The sequence below is a fragment of the Leptodactylus fuscus genome, chromosome 2, assembly GCF_031893055.1.
Source record: "Leptodactylus fuscus isolate aLepFus1 chromosome 2, aLepFus1.hap2, whole genome shotgun sequence".
Taxonomy (NCBI): Eukaryota; Metazoa; Chordata; class Amphibia; order Anura; family Leptodactylidae; genus Leptodactylus; species Leptodactylus fuscus.
The window spans coordinates 64,059,842-64,078,937 of NC_134266.1; the positions used below are offsets into that span (position 1 = coordinate 64,059,842).

The following is a 19,096-nucleotide window of genomic DNA, read 5'->3' on the forward strand; positions in this document are numbered from 1 at the left end:
GTAGATTTATCACCTTTATTACATATTTTCATGCTTATGTTTCTACCACTGGCATTCCTTTAGTTGAGGTATATTATTAACTCAGGAAAAGTCAAGAACCCTTGTACATTTTAATAGTCTTAGTGGATATTTTTATTTTTTTGCTAAATAGGTTGTACTATTATTTCATTAGTTGCAGAGCAATTTATTTAATCCAAACTCTGTCGTATTGATATATTTTGAACCATTTTAATATGGCCAGCTGTATCACATGATCTCAGTCTGACTACCAGTCTAGAGCTGACTCTCCAGTTGGGGGGAGAAATAAAAAGCTCATACTCCCCTCCCTCAGATTATAAGCCCTTGCAGGCAGGGTCCTCTATCACATTTTTACAGTTGGTCACTATTAGTATTGTACCTGTTTTGTAGATTTTGTGTATTGTATGCAAACCCTCAAATGTACATTCTCATGGAATTAATTTAATAATGTACAGGCCCATGGAATTAATGTAATAATGTAAAGCTCCATGGAATTAATATAATAATGTACAGCACCATGGAATTAATGTAGTAATGTACAGCGGCATGTAATTAATATAGTAATGTACAGCTCCATGGAATTAATATAATGATGTACAACACCATGGAATTAATGTAATAATGTACAGCACCATGGAATTAATATAATAATGTACAGCACCATGGAATTAATATAATAATGTACAGCACCATGGAATTAATATAATAATGTACAGCACCATGGAATTAATATAATAATGTACAGCACCATGGAATTAATATAATAATGTACAGCACCATGGAATTAATATAATAATGTACAGCACCATCAAATTAATGCAATAATGTGCAGCACCTTGGAATTAATGGTGCTCTATAAATAAACGTATTACTTATTTATTATTATTATTTATTATTATTATTATTATTATTATTAATAATAATAATAATAATAATAATAATAATAATAATCCCCTTTCTTCATGTCTACAGTGCTCCTCCATGGCATGCCATCTTCATTCTCGGGTGTCCCCATAATATTCTGGCCTCCTCTGATGTTAGTGGCCCTGGGCCATCAACATCATGATCCTTTCATGGGAATAAATAAAACAAAAAGAGTGTGTAAACTTGTACATTTTCTTGCACCTCCCTTAGGTTGATAATTATTATACTCTGAGGTCTGAATAGATCCAAGAGTATAACACTGATTCATAAGTGGCAAACTCAAAAAAATCTGTCCTCTCACCCCCTAGGTTGCCCCCACAGCATCATGTTTCCCCCTGGTTGCACCCACAGTTTCATGATCCCAACTGTATATATCAGATTTAAAAACCCGTTAATACTCACCTTTTTCCATTGCTCCATTTACTCCTCTCTCTGGTCCCGGAGTCTACAGTGAGTAACAGCTTTGATGTAAGTGATGTCACTACATTGTGTCTCCTGCTCTAAGACATTGGCCAGGTGGTGAAGCAGGGAGCAGATGGCTTCCAAATTCATCACTGTCTTCAACTCATTGGCGTCTGTTGGCCAAAGGGGATCCAGCTAACATAGGGCCTGGTTCAAGTGCCCAATTGGCCCTATGGTTAAAGTCACCCTCCTTCCCCCTTCCCCCTAGTTCCTTGTCCTTATATACCCCTCTAGTGCTGATGAAGATATCATTTCTGCCCTACATGAGGGAATACAGTTACATAATAAGCAAAGCCATGCAATGATAGGCTGCAGAGTTATTCTGATGTGCATTTGTATGAGATGTCACTGCACACTGCTCTGCCCTGACTCCCACTTGCAAGAACCGACAGAGAGAAACCTTTCAAAGCAGGAGGCAGATAATATCAAAAGCCATATTAAATAGGACTACACAAACTCTGCATTATAAGTGGACACAAGTTTTATGAGACTCCACTCCCTCTGTCTATACAGCAAGAGGCATGATGGAAAATATCAACTGCATTAAGGAAACCATATCAGGAAAAGAAGGAACAGGGATTGTAGACAACCCATAAATAGCATATCAACTAGAATAGGTACTGACAAGGTGCACAACAGCATCTATAGTAGATTATTCTTCAATAGCCTGTATAGGCACTATAAAAAAAGGAAAAAAAAAATTGCTGAAGTGCGTCTTTTATATAGTATTATTGACATGTTATACTTTTCCTTGCTTTGGGCTGACATTCAACTTCAGGAATAAGCGCATGTGTTCTGCTTCTTCATAGAGATCACTTATCTCCTCACATCTGATACCAGATTGCAGAACATTCTTGTATATTGTAATGACATGAAAATAATATAACTCAATTCAGTTTACAACAATTCTTCCTACAAAGGCAGTTCATCTAAATAATGTTACCCAAGGATGTTCCACATCCAGCAAGATGTCAACAGAGTTCTTCATTATCTTTGGTCAACCAGTAATACATCTAATATGTCTCTGACTCTTTGTCATTTAATATAATGTATTATATGAAGACTTGTCAGTGGGTCTCGTGCAAAAATAAATGGCTTCTTATCCAAATTGTATCATTTCACCAGCTCTCTATAAAATCCAGGTAAAGGGGTAATTATTAGAGATGAGCGAACACTAAAATGTTCGAGGTTCGAAATTCGATTCGAACAGCCGCTCACTGTTCGAGTGTTCGAATGGGTTTCGAACCCAATTATAGTCTATGGGGAACATAAACTCGTTAAGGGGGAAACCCAAATTCGTGTCTGGAGGGTCACCAAGTCCACTATGACACCCCAGGAAATGATACCAACACCCTGGAATGACACTGGGACAGCAGGGGAAGCATGTCTGGGGGCATAAAAGTCACTTTATTTCATGGAAATCCCTGTCAGTTTGCGATTTTCACAAGCTAACTTTTCCCCATAGAAATGCATTGGCCAGTGCTGATTGGCCAGAGTACGGAACTCGACCAATCAGCGCTGGCTCTGCTGGAGGAGGCGGAGTCTAAGATCGCTCCACACCAGTCTCCATTCAGGTCCGACCTTAGACTCCGCCTCCTCCGATAGAGCCAGCGCTGTTTGGCCGAAGGCTGGCCAATGCATTCCTATGCGAATGCAGAGACTTAGCAGTGCTGAGTCAGTTTTGCTCAACTACACATCTGATGCACACTCGGCACTGCTACATCAGATGTAGCAATCTGATGTAGCAGAGCCGAGGGTGCACTAGAACCCCTATGCAAACTCAGTTCACGCTAATAGAATGCATTGGCCAGCGCTGATTGGCCAATGCATTCTATTAGCCCGATGAAGTAGAGCTGAATGTGTGTGCTAAGCACACACATTCAGCACTGCTTCATCACGCCAATACAATGCATTAGCCAGTGCTGATTGGCCAGAGTACGGAATTCGGCCAATCAGCGCTGGCTCTGCTGGAGGAGGCGGAGTCTAAGGTCGGACCTGAATGGAGACTGGTGTGGAGCGATCTTAGACTCCGCCTCCTCCAGCAGAGCCAGCGCTGATTGGTCGAGTTCCGTACTCTGGCCAATCAGCGCTGGCCAATGCATTCTATTAGCCCGATGAAGTAGAGCTGAATGTGTGTGCTTAGCACACACATTCAGCTCTACTTCATCGGGCTAATAGAATGCATTGGCCAATCAGCGCTGGCCAATGCATTCTATTAGCTTGATGAAGCAGAGTGTGCACAAGGGTTCAAGCGCACCCTCGGCTCTGATGTAGCAGAGCCGAGGGTGCACAAGGGTTCAAGTGCACCCTCGGCTCTCCTACATCAGAGCCGAGGATGCGCTTGAACCCTTGTGCACACTCTGCTTCATCAAGCTAATAGAATGCATTGGCCAGCACTGATTGGCCAGAGTACGGAATTCGGCCAATCAGCGCTGGCCAATGCATCCCTATGGGAAAAAGTTTATCTCACAAAAATCACAATTACACACCCGATAGAGCCCCAAAAAGTTATTTTTAATAACATTCCCCCCTAAATAAAGGTTATCCCTAGCTATCCCTGCCTGTACAGCTATCCCTGTCTCATAGTCACAAAGTTCACATTCTCATATGACCCGGATTTGAAATCCACTATTCGTCTAAAATGGAGGTCACCTGATTTCGGCAGCCAATGACTTTTTCCAATTTTTTTCAATGCCCCCGGTGTCGTAGTTCCTGTCCCACCTCCCCTGCGCTGTTATTGGTGCAAAAAAGGCGCCAGGGAAGGTGGGAGGGGAATCGAATTTTGGCGCACTTTACCACGCGGTGTTCGATTCGATTCGAACATGGCGAACACCCTGATATCCGATCGAACATGTGTTCGATAGAACACTGTTCGCTCATCTCTAGTAATTATCAATAGAAGTGTAAGCAATTGTATTGCTCTTATACGTGCCCCAATTATTTCCTTAGAATTCTGAAATCTCAGGACAAAGAGTATGAGCTGCTAAGTAACAGGCTCTCAAGACAGAGGCATTCGGAAGGAGACCAAAATGACTTTGGAGAAGAAATATGCACTTAACACCTGGTACGCACTGAAAGATGGAAAAAAAAAATTGAGAAGAGCATGTTCCTGTTAAAATGTAAGAGGTTGTAAAAAATTAGAGAACAATGAGTCTGTACCGATGTGCCGCACTCCTTGTGAAGGAACGTATAGCTCCTCGGTCAAGGAATCTTTAGGAACAAGATTACATTATACAGTAAATTACATCATGGTGATAGTTAATAGTGTGAAAACCTAGTGACAAGTTCCCTTTGATATTAAAAAGAAGACGTATTCTGATCATTCATACTTCTCAGCTCACTTGTATGCATACCTCCCAACTTTTGAAGAACTGAAAGAGGGACAAAATGTGCGTCGCGCATAGCGCGCCGCGGAAAATTTAGCCCCGCCCACTTTTGTGTTGACTCCGCCCACTCGTTAATTTTTCATGTGCCCGCACACAGTATAATCCTCCTACAGTCATCCGTAAATTATATGTCCCCCCTCTATCTCTCCCCCAGTTTCATATACACCCTTCATCTGCCCCCAGTTTCAAGTCCCTCTTCCATCTCTGCCCCCAGATTCATGTCCCTCCATCATTGCCCCCAGATTCATGTCCCCCATCTCTGCCCCCAGATTCATGTCCCTCCATCTCTGCCCCCAGTTTCATGTCCTCTCCATCTCTGCCCCCAGATTCATGTCCCCCACCTCTGCCCCCAGATTCATGTCCCCCCATCTCTGCCCCTAGATTCATGTCCCCACATCTCTGCCCCAGTTTCATGTCCACTCCATCTCTGCCCCCAGATTCATGTCCCTCCATCTCTGCCCCCAGATTCATGTCCCCACATCTCTGCCCCCAGTTTCATGTCCACTCCATCTCTGCCCCCAGATTCATGTCCCTCCATATCTGCCCCCAGATTCATGTCCCCACATCTCTGCCCCCAGATTCCTGTCCCTCCATCTCTGCCCCCAGATTCATGTCCCTCCATTTCTGCCCCCAGATTCATGTCCTTTCCATCTCTGCCCCCAGATTCATGTCCCCACATCTCTGCCCCCAGTGTCATGCCGTCCTCTCCTTCATCTGCCCCCAGATTCACGTTCCACCTCCACATTAAACTTACCTTCTCCTCCGCTCCCTCGCCGCTCTCTGCACGCCTCTCTCGCTGACACATCCGGCTGAAGGAAGGAGCTGACACAGGTCAGCTCCTCGCTTCGCCGCTGCCCGCCTCTCTCCCTGACACAAGCGGCTGAAGCTGTTCGCGTGCTCGCTTCGCCGCTGCGTCTCTCTCTCGCTGACACATGCGGCTGAAGCAAGGAGCTGACCTGTGTCAGCTCCTCGCTTCACTGCTGCCGCCGGCTCCTGACTTGTAGACGCGATGTACAAGCCAGGAGCCGGCGGCAGCGGCGAAGCGAGGAGCTGACACAGGTCAGCTCCTCGCTTCAGCCGCATGTGTCAGCGAGAGAGAGACGCAGCGGCGAAGCGAGCACGCGAGCAGCTTCCTCCGCATGTGTCAGGGAGAGAGGCGGGCAGCGGCGAAGCGAGGAGCTGACACAGGTCAGCTCCTTGCTTCAGCCGCATATGTGTTCAACTCAGATCTGCGTCCTCTGGACGCAGATCTGAGTTGAAATCGGGACATACCTCCCTCCAACAGGGACCGCGGGACATGTCACCCAAATCGTGACTGTCCCGCGGAAATCGGGACGGTTGGGAGGTATGTGTATGTTTGCTGCACAAATGAGATAAAATGTATATCCTATATATCCTAGATACTCTTTTCTTATAAGTTTCTCTTTTTATAGCTGCCATCTTGTGCCAAGCAGCTCAGAATCTCTAACACAGAGATGAAAAATAAGAAAGGACACATCTCTAGTTGCCTCTTCTGAATTCATCTCTGCGTTGACTGGTGAAAGCGTGGCAGTGCTGACAGCAGGATTATGGAAAGAGAAGTAACCCGTGTTGGAAGAATTGTGGAACCTGCAGATTACAGATAATACCGCTGTTCCTATAGAAATGAATAGAACTTAATATATTGAGCATTTATATCTTCTGCTTCTCTGCAGGCTAAAAATAGGTCCAATCCACTTCAATATGGAAGCAATGAAACTCTGTAATGCTTTGGCCTTGTCAAAGAGCTTTGTGAGTTATTACAATAAAAGGTTACAAGCTATGTCTAAAAACATCCACATGTCATACACAGAACGCCTATATAGAGTTCTGGGCTGCTAGAAGGTCATTGGGTACTCTCAGGGTTTGTAGTTGATCACAGTCATTACCCATAATAACGGCACTGTTTTCCTATTTTAATCTTGGAAAACTGATTTGCATATTTTTCCCATAATCCCCCAGTGGAGCGAAAACAGCTTTGCAAGTCTCCATACATTTGTGAAGGTGCTCACTCCTTAAGGAGTGATATTATCCCCATATCCACAATAAGTGATACACAAATGTAAGACATTCTTGATGGAATCCTTCTAGTCATGACAAGTATAATCTGCACACTAAATCAGTTCCTTTATAGGCATAAAATATGTCACTAATATCTATCCATCTACTAACTTTAATATAAGGGCTATGTACACTTTTCCAATGATCTAAAAATTGAGAATTTACTAATTTGCAAACAAAGCCAAAACATACAAAACCCCACATCCTCGCATTTGCTCCTCTCCATGGTTATAGTTAATAAACCCACCCTGTTGTAGACTCATCTGGCATATAGTGGTTTTTATGTGCCCTTCTACTGTCAGTAGGGGTGTTGGAAGTAGGAGGTAGGGACAGGGAAGTATCCCATGGCCACCAGACTATACATAGGTTTTGTTTGTAGTCTGTATAAATGGATCTGTATATTATATTTTTATTATTACTGTGTGCACAAAACTTTAATGCAATACCTGAATTTGTCATTCTAGATGCCGTGCAGAAATCGGAAAAGTGATAGCAATAAGATAAATAGGGCACGATTCACTGGGTACATTCTGACTTGATTTATTTTAGGTCACTTTCACACTAACTAGCCATTTTGTGGACTTTTGATGACATCTGTGTGCTTTTGTCTTTCCTTTCATAGAAACATAGCCTTGAATGGCTGAGAAGCGTAAAGAAATTTTTTTTTATATATCAGTGCTTCTTGTTCTATGAAAGACAACAAACAGACAAATGGATACATTGACTATAAAAGTGTTTTTGTGCTTTCCAATTTTTTTCCAGACAGAATAGTAATTACTGTGAAAGGTTCCTTATGTGTTTTAGACACTTTCTGCATTTCGCTTGACAATGGAGTGTACCTTAGTGGAAAAAGTGGCATGGCTTCACAGGAAAGGAGGTGGAATAAAGATGAGCCAACATTTTGGTGCAAACGTTTGCAGCCAAAGTAGTCAAATCAAAATTCAAAATGTATTGTATCATAAGTAGGGTTGAGCAATCGTGTTCGGAAAAGATCGGATTGCGATCGGCAATCGAGAAAATTTCACAATCGCATTCGGAATTCCGAACACGGTGTATTTAGGTGGGTTCGAGATCGAGGATTATTTCCCCACTATTTCCCCTTAGCCTTCACACTGAGTATATAGTGTATACTCAGTGTGAAGGCTCCGCTGCGGTTCCATAGGAATGAATGGAAGCAGCCGGAACACAGCCTTAACCCCCTGCGCGCTGGCTGCCTCCATTCATTCTAAAGGGAGACTAAACTAACATGTCTTGTAGCTACTTACCTCCAGAGATGGCTGCTCTGCTGCTCCGGTGTTCTTCTTGCTGCCACTCCACGCTGCAGTCTTCTTTGCCTCACTGCCCCGCCTCCGAGGTTAGTGTTTAAAGAGCTAGGAAGGTGGGGCTTGTGGCTTAGGAGAGTGTGGGTGGGTACAGGGCAGGGAGGCGTGACGTCTCCCCTCCCAGTACCCGCCCACACTCTCCTAACCCGCCCACACTCTCCTAACCTGGGAGGCAGGGAGCAGCGAGGCAAAGAAGACTGCAGCGTGGAGTGGCAGGGAGAAGAAGACCGGAGCAGCGGAGCAGCCATCTCTGGAGGTAAGTGATCACCAGGGGGGACTAAGTAGCTAGACGATTAAAAAAAAAATCCTCTGGCTACTTAGTGATTCACTACACAGTCTGGATTCTAACAATTAAAGCGTTCAATTGTTAGATTCCATGCTGTATAGAGAATAGGATTGGTTTTAAAATCCGATCTCTGATTAGTAAAAAAAAATCCCATTGACTTGCATTGGGATCGGAATTGGGATCGAGATCAGGTTTGAATGATAAATGATCGGAAATCGGATTTTAAAATCGATCCTCCAAAGTCAAGATCGGCTCAACCCTAATCATAAGGTGAAACATCTAAAACACTAGAGATGAGCGAACAGTGTTCTATCGAACACATGTTCGATCGGATATCAGGGTGTTCGCCATGTTCGAATCGAATCGAACACCACGTGGTAAAGTGCGCCAAAATTCGATTCCCCTCCCACCTTCCCTGGCGCCTTTTTTGCACCAATAACAGCGCAGGGGAGGTGGGACAGGAACTACGACACTGGGGGCATTGAAAAAAATTGGAAAAAGTCATTGGCTGCCGAAATCAGGTGACCTCCATTTTAGACGAATAGTGGATTTCAAATCCGGGTCATATGAGAATGTGAACTTTGTGACTATGAGACAGGGATAGCTGTACAGGCAGGGATAGCTAGGGATAACCTTTATTTAGGGGGGAATGTTATTAAAAATAACTTTTTGGGGCTCTATCGGGTGTGTAATTGTGATTTTTGTGAGATAAACTTTTTCCCATAGGGATGCATTGGCCAGCGCTGATTGGCCGAATTCCGTACTCTGGCCAATCAGTGCTGGCCAATGCATTCTATTAGCTTGATGAAGCAGAGTGTGCACAAGGGTTCAAGCGCACCCTCGGCTCTGATGTAGCAGAGCCGAGGCTGCACAAGGGTTCAAGCGCACCCTCGGCTCTGATGTAGGAGAGCCGAGGGTGCACTTGAACCCTTGTGCACCCTCAGCTCTGCTACATCAGAGCCGAGGGTGCGCTTGAACCCTTGTGCACACTCTGCTTCATCAAGCTAATAGAATGCATTGGCCAGCGCTGATTGGCCAATGTATTCTATTAGCCTGATGAAGTAGAGCTGAATGTGTGTGCTAAGCACACACATTCAGCTCTACTTCATCGGGCTAATAGAATGCATTGGCCAGCGCTGATTGGCCAGAGTACGGAACTCGACCAATCAGCGCTGGCTCTGCTGGAGGAGGCGGAGTCTAAGATCGCTCCACACCAGTCTCCATTCAGGTCCGACCTTAGACTCCGCCTCCTCCGGCAGAGCCAGCGCTGATTGGCCGAAGGCTGGCCAATGCATTCCTATGCGAATGCAGAGACTTAGCAGTGCTGAGTCAGTTTTGCTCAACTACACATCTGATGCACACTCGGCACTGCTACATCAGATGTAGCAATCTGATGTAGCAGAGCCGAGGGTGCACTAGAACCCCTGTGCAAACTCAGTTCACGCTAATAGAATGCATTGGCCAGCGCTGATTGGCCAATGCATTCTATTAGCCCGATGAAGTAGAGCTGAATGTGTGTGCTAAGCACACACATTCAGCACTGCTTCATCAAGCCAATACAATGCATTAGCCAGTGCTGATTGGCCAGAGTACGGAATTCGGCCAATCAGCGCTGGCTCTGCTGGAGGAGGCGGAGTCTAAGGTCGCTCCACACCAGTCTCCATTCAGGTCCGACCTTAGACTCCGCCTCCTCCGGCAGAGCCAGCGCTGATTGGCCGAAGGCTGGCCAATGCATTCCTATGCGAATGCATACTTAGCAGTGCTGAGTCAGTTTTGCTCAACTACACATCTGATGCACACTCGGCACTGCTACATCAGATGTAGCAATCTGATGTAGCAGAGCCGAGGGTGCACTAGAACCCCTGTGCAAACTCAGTTCACGCTAATAGAATGCATTGGCCAGCGCTGATTGGCCAATGCATTCTATTAGCCCGATGAAGTAGAGCTGAATGTGTGTGCTAAGCACACACATTCAGCACTGCTTCATCAAGCCAATACAATGCATTAGCCAGTGCTGATTGGCCAGAGTACGGAATTCGGCCAATCAGCGCTGGCTCTGCTGGAGGAGGCGGAGTCTAAGGTCGGACCTGAATGGAGACTGGTGTGGAGCGATCTTAGACTCCGCCTCCTCCAGCAGAGCCAGCGCTGATTGGTCGAGTTCCGTACTCTGGCCAATCAGCGCTGGCCAATGCATTCTATTAGCCCGATGAAGTAGAGCTGAATGTGTGTGCTTAGCACACACATTCAGCTCTACTTCATCAGGCTAATAGAATACATTGGCCAATCAGCGCTGGCCAATGCATTCTATTAGCTTGATGAAGCAGAGTGTGCACAAGGGTTCAAGCGCACCCTCGGCTCTGATGTAGCAGAGCTGAGGGTGCACAAGGGTTCAAGTGCACCCTCGGCTCTCCTACATCAGAGCCGAGGGTGCGCTTGAACCCTTGTGCACACTCTGCTTCATCAAGCTAATAGAATGCATTGGCCAGCACTGATTGGCCAGAGTACGGAATTCGGCCAATCAGCGCTGGCCAATGCATTCTATTAGCCCGATGAAGTAGAGCTGAATGTGTGTGCTTAGCACACACATTCAGCTCTACTTCATCGGGCTAATAGAATGCATTGGCCAGCGCTGATTGGCCGAATTCCGTACTCTGGCCAATCAGCACTGGCTAATGCATTGTATTGGCTTGATGAAGCAGTGCTGAATGTGTGTGCTTAGCACACACATTCAGCTCTACTTCATCGGGCTAATAGAATGCATTGGCCAATCAGCGCTGGCCAATGCATTCTATTAGCGTGAACTGAGTTTGCACAGGGGTTCTAGTGCACCCTCGGCTCTGCTACATCAGATTGCTACATCTGATGTAGCAGTGCCGAGTGTGCATCAGATGTGTAGTTGAGCAAAACTGACTCAGCACTGCTAAGTCTGCATTCGCATAGGAATGCATTGGCCAGCCTTCGGCCAATCAGCGCTGGCTCTGCCGGAGGAGGCGGAGTCTAAGGTCGGACCTGAATGGAGACTGGTGTGGAGCGACCTTAGACTCCGCCTCCTCCAGCAGAGCCAGCGCTGATTGGCCGAATTCCGTACTCTGGCCAATCAGCACTGGCTAATGCATTGTATTGGCTTGATGAAGCAGTGCTGAATGTGTGTGCTTAGCACACACATTCAGCTCTACTTCATCGGGCTAATAGAATGCATTGGCCAGCGCTGATTGGCCGAATTCCGTACTCTGGCCAATCAGCACTGGCTAATGCATTGTATTGGCTTGATGAAGCAGTGCTGAATGTGTGTGCTTAGCACACACATTCAGCTCTACTTCATCGGGCTAATAGAATGCATTGGCCAATCAGCGCTGGCCAATGCATTCTATTAGCGTGAACTGAGTTTGCACAGGGGTTCTAGTGCACCCTCGGCTCTGCTACATCAGATTGCTACATCTGATGTAGCAGTGCCGAGTGTGCATCAGATGTGTAGTTGAGCAAAACTGACTCAGCACTGCTAAGTCTGCATTCGCATAGGAATGCATTGGCCAGCCTTCGGCCAATCAGCGCTGGCTCTGCCGGAGGAGGCGGAGTCTAAGGTCGGACCTGAATGGAGACTGGTGTGGAGCGACCTTAGACTCCGCCTCCTCCAGCAGAGCCAGCGCTGATTGGCCGAATTCCGTACTCTGGCCAATCAGCACTGGCTAATGCATTGTATTGGCTTGATGAAGCAGTGCTGAATGTGTGTGCTTAGCACACACATTCAGCTCTACTTCATCGGGCTAATAGAATGCATTGGCCAATCAGCGCTGGCCAATGCATTCTATTAGCGTGAACTGAGTTTGCACAGGGGTTCTAGTGCACCCTCGGCTCTGCTACATCAGATTGCTACATCTGATGTAGCAGTGCCGAGTGTGCATCAGATGTGTAGTTGAGCAAAACTGACTCAGCACTGCTAAGTCTGCATTCGCATAGGAATGCATTGGCCAGCCTTCGGCCAATCAGCGCTGGCTCTGCCGGAGGAGGCGGAGTCTAAGGTCGGACCTGAATGGAGACTGGTGTGGAGCGATCTTAGACTCCGCCTCCTCCAGCAGAGCCAGCGCTGATTGGTCGAGTTCCGTACTCTGGCCAATCAGCACTGGCCAATGCATTTCTATGGGGAAAAGTTAGCTTGCGAAAATCGCAAACTGACAGGGATTTCCATGAAATAAAGTGACTTTTATGCCCCCAGACATGCTTCCCCTGCTGTCCCAGTGTCATTCCAGGGTGTTGGTATCATTTCCTGGGGTGTCATAGTGGACTTGGTGACCCTCCAGACACGAATTTGGGTTTCCCCCTTAACGAGTTTATGTTCCCCATAGACTATAATGGGGTTCGAAACCCATTCGAACACTCGAACAGTGAGCGGCTGTTCGAATCGAATTTCGAACCTCGAACATTTTAGTGTTCGCTCATCTCTATAAAACACATTTATCTTCAGACATGAGCCAGTTGGACAAACGTAGACTGGTTGGTGCAAGTTTACACCATACACATATTGGATAGGATCAGTAAATATTACCGATAGTCTTTATTGTTAACATGATAAATATATTTTAAAAACAAGTTTTGTACAGACATCTTTAAGACCAAAAAAATGAATATGCAACTCTTAGGACATACCTCTAGCATCAAAGAATTCATCATCAGAGCTGTCCACGGAGTCATTCACAATCTTCTGCAGGTGCCACTGGGCACCACTAAAGCGTCGTGTTCCACCTAGAAGAAAAAAGTAAAAATGGTTACTGAGTGTTCAGTGGTGAGATAGGCACAATATTGAGGCTGATATTTTTGGAGACTTGTGGTTTGTACTCCAGTCTTACCCTTCTGCACTGCTATGAGGTGCACCAGAATTTAGAGACACTGGCCTCTTAATCATTTTGGCACTTCTCGGAAGGTTCTGTCACGCCAAGATGTCTCTGCCCTGGCCTGCCTCAATTCTCAGCCCTCTCTTGCCATATTTTTACATAAGCAGAGCACAGGGCAGAAAATTTAATTCAGAATTCTTTGGCACAAAAGTGCAAGTATTGCCCTGTATTATAATCCTACACAATAGCTAACAACAAAACAGAGGAAAGAATAGGACTGGAGCAGTCCAGTTATTTGTGCAGAAGATATCACTACAGAGCAGGTGTAATAAGCAACTAAGGGGATATTCACGAGCAACTGATACATGAAATGTGTGCAACTGCACTATTCATCTAAGTGGGGCTTCCAGAAATCCTCCAAAACAAAACAAAATAATTAAAAAAAATTTGATTGACAGAAATGCAGATGACGGTGGTGTGGGTGAGTGTGCTGTGCATTTCAAGGATAAGCACACTGGACCATTCTTTTCTATGGGCCGTGATTTTCATGATATGGTATGTGATTTTACCATGGTATAGTATGTGGGCCAACAGTGTGGACTGTATCAGATAGGATAGGTCCCATTGCTGTCCAATTTTGTGGCCCATACTTCCCTGGCTCCTATTCATTTAATGAAAGTAACCACGAAAGCACAGCCCTTGCATGTGGACATCCCTGTGTTCCCCGTGTGCAGCCTGTGCTTTTAATTCACGGCAGGCCGGTTGCAGCACGGTCGTCTGCAACCGGCCTTACTTGCATCTTTGCAACAGATGTCCTGTACATAAAGTCACCAACAGTGTCTGTGTGGACTATACTGGGGGCAATGTTATATGTGAAAAAGGAGACAACGGCCGTGTCCTCCTCCCCCTTTTCCCTACACTCGGATTTCTCTAGCTTTTTCTTTTACAGCAAGATTTCTGAACTTTTACAGCTTCATAAAAGATTCTAATTTCCAATAAGATATTACAAGGTTTCATATAACATCAGGTAATTTGGTTTTCAGGTAATTTACAACAGCTTTTATTGTGTTTTGATCAAGCTGTAATACAGGATATTTAATTATTTTATTGCAAATCTTTGTGTATAATGAAATAAGATGTAGAAAAAGGTTTTTATCTTGTTTTATTTATAGATCACGATTTCTTGCGATAGCGGACTGTATGTTTTGTTATATATGAAAAAAACAATATACAAGCTGTCAGTCCAAATATAAGGATAGAAGTATTATAAATGATGTATCATAGTTGTGGGGCCTGGTAAAGATACTTGTACTGGGACCCCGGATCTTCATGTTATGTCTGACTATTATTGAATCCCTTATTTGTTAAATATTCAGTTCCCCTCTGGTGGGATTTCGGCATATGTTCTCAAAATCCATTGACAAAGGGAATAGGATCAACCAGGCACTTTCCCCTCTGTCCAAAGGCCCAATAGTAGCCACTTGGTCTGCCTTTATGATGTGTACTCCCCATGTCACTTTTAACAGACAATTACATGGTATTTAAAGCTTTATTTTTTACAGATCACACATGTCTTCTTCAAACTTTCTTCCTACTACATTGGACACTGAACTGTATGGGCAATGTATATAAGTTTATCATGTCTTCACTTAAATTCCTCTTCTCCAGACTAAACAGATTTAACACCTTTAGTCTCTCTTCCTATGTGAGCTCCTCCATGTCCCTTATCAGATTTGTTCCCCTCCATTGCACCTTTTCCAACTCTAGAATATCCTTTCTACATACTGATATCCAGAACTGAACGGCATTTTCCAGATGGGGCCGCACCAGTGACTTATATAATGGTGATATTACATCCCTATCCTGTGAGTCCATATCTCGTTTAATACATGACAATATCCTGCTGGCCTTAGACACAGTTGACTGATATTACATGTTGAAATTGAATGTAAAATCTATAAGATCACCCAAGTACTTCTCCACCAGTGACTCTCCCGGCTTTACTCCCCTGGGACATATGTTGCATGTGGATTATTTTTTACACAGAACTTTACATTTCTTCACATTGAACCTCATTTGCCACGTAAATGCCAAATCACTCAGTCTGTCCAAGTCTGCTCGTAACCTTTGTACATTCGCCATAGTCTAGTAACCTGCAAAAATTGACAGTGCTGTTAAGCTTGGTTTTCCTCAATGTCTTTAACCCTTGGCTGTCACTTCCACAGACTAATAATGGACCCTATTGTAAATCTTTCCTATATATCTCTTCTACTGCTGTCTATGCAGGACTGTTCATTATAGTTAGGTCATGCTAAAAATGTATGGCTAGAGTCATTCATCCAATTCAGATTGGAAGTGTTGGACATTGTGCCAAAGTGCAGACAATTGTGAAATGAGAATACGTCTTGAAACTCATCAAGAGCATGCCAAGAGTGTGCAAAGCAGGAATCGAAGCAAAAGGTGGCTACTTTGAAGAACCTAGAATATAAGACATATTTTCAGTTGTTTCACACTTTTGTATATAATAGTATATTATATTATATGGTAAATTATAGTATATAATTCCACATGTGCTAATTCATAGTTCTGATGCCTTCAGTGTGAATCTACAATTGTCATAGTCATGAAAATACAGAAAACTCTTTGAATGAGGAGGTGTGTCCAAACTTTTTGTCCACATCAGCAATTTATAGAGGTCTTCTAGAAAATATTTTTTTTTCTAATAAGTTCAGGCAAAAAGTGACAAACTGACAAGTGACAATTAAAAGATCTAAAGTGCTTTCAAAGGCATAACAACTTGGTATTTAGTCTGGGAAGTCGGGGGGGGGGGGTGAATTATATTCTTGCTTACTCATTTTGTTCTTCAATTAGCCTTCCTGTCTTTTGTGCGGTTCACAGCTCCGTGGCCCCTCTTGCTTCATGTGTAATAACTTATGAGTAAGTGTACACATCATTAATGCATGCTATTCTCTGCATCCTGAAGTCACACTGACTTATGCTGACATGACACACCAGAAGTCATTCACTAAACAAAAAGCAGGCGTTTTACTTGTGCCAACTCCATTAAATTTAATTACAATTGAATAAGTAGTGCGCTTACACAACGTATGACACATTTCCTCACCAGATATCTTTAGAATGGTGCATGACAACTTTCAGAAGATACATCCCAAATAAAACACACATTGTAGTTCATTTGTAGCAATGTCATGTTCCACAGTGTTCCACTTTCTACGACCCAAAGGCACATTGAACAGCTCATTTCATTCCTCCTGCAGTCACATAATGCATGTTCTATAGGCAGCAGATTAACCTAGAATCTCAATTAAGTTTATTATATCCTTTAGATAAAACACATAGACTGTATGATATATGTTTTTGCTAGACAAACAGCGCCCGCTCAGCAGCAGTCCCACTAGGTTGGCAAATTCCAATACAATGATTAATATACAGTAAAGAGCCGTACATACAGTGGAATATCATGCTGATTTTTAAGTGGGAAAATCAGTGCCAAATTTTACTCTGATTCTGCCACCTGTTGTTTTCAATAGGAGGTGAAGATCAAAGCAGATCGCGCACGCTTTGAAGAAGGAACAATGCTGTTCCGAAATGCGTCTGCATTTTTTTAGGGCTTTTTTTCTCTCTTTTTTTTCTTTCTTTTTTCATTCACATTTGTCATGTTTTGGTCATTTTTACGATTTCCATTAAAAGTTAAATTTTATCTCTTATCGGAGAGTTACCGGACTAACCGTTTTTTCTACAAGTGATTATATCTACCCTGTGCCAGTCACTGCATTGGTTGCCCGTCCACCACAGAATACAATATTAAATTATTACACTCACCCACAAATGCCTCCATACATGCACCTCCCTAAATTTCCTCCCATGTCACTATTTACCGCCCTAACCATCCTCCCTGTTCTGCCAATGACCTTAGACTTTTATCTTGTTATCCAAACATCCCACCCCCGTTTCCAAGACTTTTCTTGAGCTACACAAGTGCTCTAGAATGCTTTACCCCGGACAATCAGATTCATACTTAACTAAAGTAGCTTCAAACATTCCCTGAAGTCACATCGGTATAGTCAGGCTTATCACATGACCTGATCACAGTGTTCTACACCTCCGCACACTACACTAATATTTCTTATCCTAAGCTATCCTTCCTACTCTGTTCCTCAGAATCTGACCCCTCCTTATAGAAGTTACTCAGCACTCCATGCACTTAGTATCTGTATATTCACAGATACTAGCTGGTGATGGACTTATACAGCTTCAGTTAAATGACCTTATTTATTAAAAGATGGCTGGAAAATTGTACTATAGAAGCCCTCTGACCTCTTGTATCTCCTCATTTTCTCATGGTGTTCTCTCGAGCAGGATCCTCACTCCTATTATTTATGTATATGTTAATTCCTTTGGCACACTGTAATGTCTAATATTGTCTGTTCATTTATCCTCTGATTTGTAAAGTGCTGCAGAGTATGTCAGCGCTATATAAGTTATTATTTATTATTATTATTATTATTATTATTATTATGCCAGTGTTGACCTTTGAACCCAAGAATCCAAGATTGGAAGATGGCAATACTACCATCTGAACCACAATGATCCCTGTACATAATCCACTAGATGACAAACATTCCTGGATATTTATTGATCGAGTCATAAACTGCAACTCTTTGTGAGACATCGAAAACTGCAAATTGAGTCAAATTTATCACAATGGCAGAATGATAAAGTGGAGAAACATGCAAGATACGACAGACAGTTTCCTCCTCCTAAAAGATAATTGAAGTGGAAAAAGCCTACAAAAGAGAATTCAGCATAAAGTTAGTTTAAAAAAAATGCGGCTTGACATACGAGATTTGTAATAACCTCGCATGCTGCAAGATAAAAGAAAATCTGACTGCATTTGCTCCAAAAAAATTCCAAGACAGCGACATTGTGTTTACTCACTCGATCCTATTAATCACTACTTCCGCTGGTACAAGAGCGTCTGGTGGGGAAGCTTCAATGATTGATCATCATCAATAGTTCATAGTTGTTAACTGCAGGATGGAGACGTATCATCCATCACAGATTTCTGTATCATTATTATTAGTAAATTACACGTCTTCCACCTTTTATTCCAGAAGGACAGATTCTTACATTTATATATCTGTGTCTTGTGTCTTGGGGACTCGAAGCTGAAAAACACTGATCCAGCCCCAGTGCTGTGCCATGAAATACAGAAGACTGACTTTAGCTGCCAGCAATACACAGCCCATCTGTGATATAGGGAAAAAGCTTAATGAATCCTGGCAGCAGAAAGCAATATGTTGGCACTTACTGTACTATATTTTTTTATTTCAGGAATAAATCTGTCTTGAGATGTCGTAGTGTTATGCGATGTGAATTAAAAGTAAATACAATATGGCGCCTTATCAAATGTAATTAGACGTTCAGAAATGATCAGGCTGAATGGAATGCAAAAAGAATACGGCCCCATGCACACAAATGGGAAAAACAAACATGTAATGGATGTTTCTTAAAACACTGCTTAAAACACTGCTGCTAAAACACAGAGTTTTGGCCCCATGTTACAAAAACACTGCATTTTACAATAGCTGCAAAGTGGCTGACTAATCCCATCCACACATTGCAGAAAAAAAAAATCTGCAGCTGAAAAGGAGAAATGCTTGAGTTTTTTATAGCTATCCTCAGTACTCTGCAGACACCCAAACAAGTAACTTTCTGCAGAGAGAAAAGCCATTTCTATTAACTCCTCTGCAGTGAGCATAAAGGAAG

The 19,096-nt window shown here is 43.6% G+C and overlaps 1 protein-coding gene across 1 annotated transcript in view; it reads right to left on the reverse strand.

Moving 5' to 3' along the window:
• Positions 1-19,096, reverse strand: part of PITPNM3 (PITPNM family member 3) — a 425,437-nt gene that overhangs the window by 219,062 nt on the left and 187,279 nt on the right. The window contains exon 2 of the mRNA XM_075263884.1: positions 13,122-13,217. Within this exon, the coding sequence (XP_075119985.1) occupies positions 13,122-13,217 (96 nt within the window). The remainder of the gene's footprint in view (positions 1-13,121; positions 13,218-19,096) is intronic.